General features: G+C 49.9%; 1 protein-coding gene across 7 annotated transcripts in view; it reads left to right on the top strand.

Annotated features, from left to right (window-relative positions):
* The window catches only part of Ikzf4 (IKAROS family zinc finger 4), a 36,546-nt gene extending 31,881 nt beyond the window's left edge, over positions 1-4,665 (top strand). For 5 of the 7 annotated variants that reach the window (XM_031349031.1, XM_031349030.1, XM_031349034.1 and 2 more), the window contains 3 exons: positions 1,486-1,635; positions 2,569-2,700; positions 3,643-4,665. In XM_031349031.1, coding sequence (XP_031204891.1) covers positions 1,486-1,635; positions 2,569-2,700; positions 3,643-4,406 — 1,046 coding nt within the window. In that variant the 3' untranslated portion in view covers positions 4,407-4,665. The remainder of the gene's footprint in view (positions 1-1,485; positions 1,636-2,568; positions 2,701-3,642) is intronic. The other 2 variants (XM_031349033.1, XM_031349036.1) reach the window with 1 other exon arrangement.
* Positions 4,666-6,754: the final 2,089 nt, after the last annotated feature.

Raw genomic sequence — 6,754 nt, 5'->3', positions numbered from 1 at the left:
AAAAAAAAAAAAAAAAATCAGATGCGGGCAAGGGAGTTGAGGGGAAAAAAATCTAGATGAAAATGCCCCTTACCTGACAGACACTTCACTTTTTGAGACAGGGGTCTCATGTACCCCAAGCTGATCTCAAATTCCTCATGTAACCAAGGATGACCTTCACTTTCTAATCCTGGTCTTCCTCCTCTCTCATGAACACTGGGTTGGAAGGGATACAGCACTACTCCTGCCTATGGGCGGCTGGGGACCCAACCTAAGGCTTCACGCATTTACACACATACACATACACATACCGACACACACACACACAACCATACAAACCCTTAACAGGGTCAACTGAATAGACTTCGAATATTGTTCCATAGGAGATTAAGGGGGAAAGTGGACTTAAGTGTAGGTCCCACCTCTGTGAGGTGCTTCCTGCTATAATTCACACTGTAAGGAATAAAGGGCCCAAGGACCCTCTCCCAACATGGCAAACCCCAAGGGTCTTGGGTGGAGAGGGACCTGGCACTCACTTCATCTCTTAAACATGTCATTTACAGGCGAAGAGCAATGTGGCAAAGGTCAATATAGGCTTAGCCAAAAGATACACATGTGGGGCTGAATAATAATTACCAATCTCCTAGCAATGCCTTCTGCTGCCACACTGCAGCAGTGGCAATAAACAAATACACACAAATAGACCTTGTTCCTCTGAGCTTCCTCCTCTCCTCTCTCACCAAAAAATCTCCTCCCAAGAGTTGTGTTTAAACAGGTTACCAATCTGTTTTCCCAGGTTTTTTTTTCCCTTTAGAGCTTTATAACACGTTCTTTTAAAAATAACAACAAAAAATAAACGCAAACTTATTCTCTTTCTTTTCCTTCTGGGGGCGGGGGTCTCTCCGTACCTTAGTGTAGTGACAGAGAAAGAAAAAGATCAGTAAAACCAGACAAGGACTGGAGGTAAAAACAATACAAGTCGGGGCCAACCACTGCTCCTCCTGCCGAGGCAAGGCTCGGTGCTTCAGCCCAACAGTTTCCCTCCAACCAAAGCAGAGTGCTTGCAAGCAAAAAGTCCCCTTGTCTGATAAACAGCCATTACACCACCTGCCTGCCACACAGGAAGGTTAAACCACAGTCTGAGCCCAGACCCTGAGATCCTGGGGTGGGGCCTGTGCCCTTAGCAGGGAAGAACCCCACTAAGTCCTCATAGCTTCACTTCCTTTGAGAAGCTGCCAGAGCATCTAGAATGCCACCACCAGCATAAAGTGTGTTCCACATGGCCTCTTCCCTTAGCTAGACGTTGTCCACTGCTTCCTCAGGTTTAGTTCACCTTTTCTTTGTTGTAAGTGGAGGTGGGGAAGGAAAGAAACTTTTTTTAAAACTCAAGTTATGAATGTTCTTTCCTTTGCATACCACAATGCAGTTGCCCCTGCATGACTCTTCAGCACCAGGTACAGGGAGGGAGAAGTTACTCTCATGCTGCCTCTGCTCACTCCTCCACAGTCTCGTCTCCCACCGTGGGCAAACCCTACAAGTGCAACTACTGTGGCCGGAGCTACAAACAGCAAAGTACCCTGGAGGAGCACAAGGAGAGGTGCCACAACTACCTACAGAGTCTCAGCACTGATGCTCAAGCTTTGGCTGGCCAGCCAGGTGGGGCTGTGGGTCATATCATAGGGAGGCTGAGGGCAGGGCCAGGAGTTCAGGCAAGGGTGATTCTAGCACCTCATCCCACAGGGATGAGGTTGCACTTAGCAAACCTTGCAAGCATCCATTCCTAAGCACCCCATGAGTGGCCAGCATAGCTCTCTGGGACAGGTCAACAGGGGAATCCAGCCATAGAGGAAGGTCTACTGGGGAATCTAGCCATAGAGGAAGGTCTACTGGGGAATCCAGCCATAGAGGAAGGTCTACTGGGGAATCCAGCCATAGAGGAAGGTCTACTGGGGGGTCCAGGCTTAGAGGAAGGTCTACTGGGGGATCCAGGCTTAGAGGAAGGTCTACTGGGGGATCCAGGCTTAGAGGAAGGTCTACTGGGGAATCCAGCCATAGAGGAAGGTCTACTGGGGAATCCAGGCTTAGAGGAATGTCTACAGAGGGATCCAGGCATAGAGAAAGTTTGGATCTATAATCTCAAGATAGCGGGAAAGAAGGCACAAAGATTTGAAGGTCAAGGATTAGATGTGTATGATTCTCAGCAAATGGTCTAAAGTGTTCCTGGAATGAGCTTAAGGTAAAGGGCCAATGATAATACATTTCTTTAATTCTGGCACTTAGAAAGCAGAGACAGGTGGATCTCTGTGAGTTCAAGGTCAGCCTGGTCTATCTACACAGTGAGTTCAAAAGCTAGTCAGGGCTGCATAGTGGGATCCTGTCTCAAAAATATAAAATGAATAAAGAAAAAGAAGAAAAGAAAATCAGAAAGAGAGGAAACTAGAGGAGGAAGAAAGAGGGAGAGAGAGAGAGCAAGCCCAGTTTTGCCGGTATAACCTTCCTTGACTACTGACTGGCTAGTTTTCTCCATTCAAAGGCTGCTGGGCCAAAGCTACCCTTACTCAGCAGTTCCCACCTGCCCCTCCCCTCCAGGTGATGAAATCCGTGACCTGGAGATGGTGCCTGACTCAATGCTGCACCCATCGACTGAGCGGCCAACTTTCATCGATCGTTTGGCCAACAGCCTCACCAAACGCAAGCGCTCCACCCCACAGAAGTTTGTAGGTAAGAGTTCTGTTCAAAAGGAGATAGCAGCTCAGAGCCATAGTTCAGACACATCACAGTTTGATCACCATTAGACCAGAGAGACCTGGGTCCAGATATTTGACTTAGAGGGAAAAAAATGAGCCAAGTGATATCTGTGGTGCTCAGAATGTGCACTCAGATAGAAGTGGATAGAAAGGGAGTTCATGCTTCAGGAGAGCTGGGGATAGCACAGCCTGTAAAGGGCAAGTATAAGAACAGAGTCCTCATCCCCCAGAACCTAACTAAGAATGCCAGGCCTGGTAGCTTGTGCTTATAATCCTAGCACTGGGGAGGCAGAGAAAGAACAGTGCCCTGAGGCCCACTGGCCAGGCCACCTAGCCTAGCTCCAAGATCCTGTTTCAAAGATGGTGGCTGCTGGTCCTGAAGATACCCAAGGTTGTCGTCTGCTCTCCACTTATATGTACATATACACGCTCAAGCACAGTGGTGAAAGTGCACACATGCACACACACGTATGCACAAAACACATGTAATAGAGAGCAGTATTGAGAGCTCCTCGGGGGCTTCAGTTTTTCCATCCTTTGAAAATTACAAGGACTTCAGTCTACACGCGCTGGTCTTAGAGTCAGTGAGAGGAAGCCAACTTGTGGTCCCTTGTCCCACAAATGACATCTCTCTGAGGATTTGAAACATTTTAAAGTGATGACTTCATAGTGAGGCCTTACTCTAGGACTACAGCCTGCCTAGGACTTGACCCTCAGGGAAAGTAAGTGAGGTCACCTGGGGCTATAGAGATAGCTCAGTAGGAGAAAGCAAGCTTAGCTCGTGAAGCCCTGGGTTGGGTCCACAAAACTAATTAATATCGATGATAAGCATACTGTTACATTTAGGTTCCTGGGTTAGAAAACAAAGAATTAGGGTTCTTCGATCCCAGTGCCAATGAGATCTGATCCTCTGCAGGCGAGAAGCAGATGCGCTTCAGCCTCTCAGACCTTCCCTATGATGTGAACCCCAGCAGTGGCTATGAAAAGGACGTGGAGTTGGTGGCACACCATGGATTGGAGCCTGGCTTTGCAGGGTCTCTAGCCTTTGTGGGTACAGAGCATCTGCGACCCCTCCGCCTTCCACCCACCAACTGCATCTCAGAACTCACACCTGTCATCAGCTCTGTATACACCCAAATGCAGCCCATCCCCAGCCGACTGGAGCTTCCAGGGTCCCGAGAAACAGGTGAGGGACCCGAGGACCTGGGAGATGGAGGTCCCCTCCTTTATCGGGCCCGAGGCTCTCTGGCTGATCCTGGGGCATCCCCCAGCAATGGCTGCCAGGACTCCACAGATACAGAGAGCAACCATGAAGATCGGATTGGTGGGGTGGTATCCCTCCCTCAGGGTCCCCCACCTCAACCTCCTCCCACCATAGTGGTGGGCCGGCACAGTCCCGCCTATGCCAAAGAGGACCCCAAACCACAGGAGGGGTTACTGCGGGGCACCCCAGGCCCCTCCAAGGAAGTGCTTCGGGTGGTGGGTGAGAGTGGTGAGCCCGTGAAGGCCTTTAAGTGTGAACACTGCCGCATCCTCTTTCTGGATCACGTCATGTTCACCATCCACATGGGCTGCCATGGCTTCAGAGACCCTTTTGAGTGTAACATCTGTGGTTATCACAGCCAGGATCGGTATGAGTTCTCTTCCCACATTGTCCGGGGAGAACATAAAGTGGGCTAGAGACCTCTTTCTCCCAGCCTGCTCTCAGCCCGGTCCCCACCCCACTGCCCCACCTACAGGTGTTTAGCCCAATTCCTGTTACTGACTTTTCCTTGGCCTTTTTTACTTTACTGCAATCTCTGGCCACTCCTTCACTCTTCTGCCCGTGGCTCCCTTCTGCTCTAAGCCTAGATTTTTTTTTTTTTCAAGACAGGGTTTCTCTGTATAGCCCTGGCTGTCCTGGAACTCACTCTGTAGACCAGGCTGGCCTCGAACTCAGAAATCCACCTGCCTCTTCCTCCCAAGTGCTGGGATTACAGGCATGTGCCACCACCACTCGGTGATTTTTTTTTTTTTTTTTTTTTTTTGTGTGTGTGTGTGTGTGGATGCCACATCCTCCGACAGCTCCAGGGGTTGGAAGCTCCTCTCTGTGCTAAGAGACGTTGAGCTTCTTGCTTTAATCCTCACCCTTATTTATCTGACTTCACTTTTGATGCTGATACCTCCCAAGAGCCCCACCTTAGTCTGTGGCATTATTATCTCCTCTCTGGGACCCTTCAACCTGGCACTCCATACCTCTCGTGCCCACTCACTTTAGGCAGCTTGCACTAGTCTTAAATGAATGAAGAATTTCCTCATTTGCAGGTAGGCGGGGCTGTAGAAACTCCCCAGGCTCTGTGGACTGAGGGTCCTCTTGACCTCACCTGGGAATCCGAGCTCCCTAAAGACTACATTCAGGACCTCCCTGTAGGATGTGATCCCACCCTTCCCTCTCCCTGGCTCACCCCTCAACACCATTCTGGTCTCAAGTTGCCACTCCTGTCGGTGGTGGCTTTTCTCTCCTTGGGATGCCCCCATTTTATATTCTCAGGGGCTAAGGTTAGGCCTGCAACCCTCTCTCTGACACACCGAGAGCTGCAGGTACCTAGCTGAGAACCAGGGCATGGGTAGAACTCTCTCCTCCACTTTTCAAACTCTTACACTCCAGTGACCTTCCTAGGCTCTCAGGGACTCCTTCTGTCCCCATCTTATGAGAAACCAGTGGGTTGCTGCTCAGTGACCGGGGTCTCTCAAGCCCATCAGTCATGCTGCCTTTTTCCTCTCCTTCCCAGCAGTCTCATTCCCAGGCTCCTGGGCCCTGTTATGATCAATGGCAGGGAGAGAGGGATGTCTCTTTTCTCTCTGCCAATTTTCAGTATAACCAAAAATTGTCCCAGGATGAATGACACATATGTGCCCATCAATCACTCCACCCTTGTCTCAGCAAGAATGGGACAGACACAGCTGGGAGTCACCCCCACTGCCCTTCCATACTTAGCTCCAGACATAGGGCAGGAGAGGCAGTCTTCTCTGGTGGTCGCAGACACTCTGGCTATTTGGATAATCGAGGATTCATGAGACCATGCAGGAGGAGGCATAGCTCCATTGCAGGTGGAAGTCTCTCTCTATATAGAGTTCCCTGCCAGGGCCACAACCATCCCACTCTCTGCTTCTTTGAGATTCAAACCAAAGGCTGTTTTTCTATATTTAAAGAAAATAAGAAAAAGAAAAAAAAAGAAAAAGAAAAAACCAAACACAAAACCTCATAAGTTCTAGTCTTGTTCTTCACCCTCCCTTTCTCTTCCGGCCATCTTCCTTTCCACATGCCCTTTCTTTATCCCTTCCGGTCATCTTCCTTTCCACATGCCCTTTCTTTATCTCTTTTGCCTCTCCCTACTTTCCTCACTCCCTCTTAGGGATGCTGAGAGGCATGATAAAGGGCGGGCTAGATCAAATCCTGGGACTGGGACTCTTAAGCATTCTGAAGAGAGTCTACTTTCCCCATCACAAGAAGGGTGGTGGGGTGAAAACCACTTTCATCTCTTCTTCCTTCTGCATGGCACTGCTTCCCCAAAGGGCCAGACTGGCAGAGAGAAGCTGTGTGAGGCTGTTCCTCCCTGACAATGTAGCAATAAGCAGGTAGAGAGCGGGGGTGTGAGCTTCAAAAGGAGCAGCCTCGAGAGAAGGGAAGGGTCTTCGCAACAGGACCTTGGCACTGATTCCTTCTTGGGCTGGCAGCACAGCTGTGGTTACTGTCTAGGCCTCTCCTCAACTCTTCTGGTTGTTGAGCCTCTTCCCATTAGACCTGCTCCCACCTCTTCTGTGTCTGCCATGTATTTGAGTTCCTCTGAGGCCTTAGAGTCTTAGAGTGCCCCACCCCTCCCTTTGTTTAGTCAGCCTTAGCACCTGTGACCTCCCAGGAACACGAAGGACTGTGCTCCTCTGAGGTTATGCTAATGCCCATGAGAGCAGAGGTGGAAGGGACAAGACCAGGTGCTAGGGAGGAGGGGGCATTGTGTCTCTCTCCAGCCCACCACTGCACTTTAACC

Source organism: Mastomys coucha, unplaced genomic scaffold (assembly GCF_008632895.1).
Source record: "Mastomys coucha isolate ucsf_1 unplaced genomic scaffold, UCSF_Mcou_1 pScaffold4, whole genome shotgun sequence".
Taxonomy (NCBI): Eukaryota; Metazoa; Chordata; class Mammalia; order Rodentia; family Muridae; genus Mastomys; species Mastomys coucha.
Note: the sequence above shows the minus strand (reverse complement) of the source record. Positions and strands in the feature narration are given on the sequence as shown.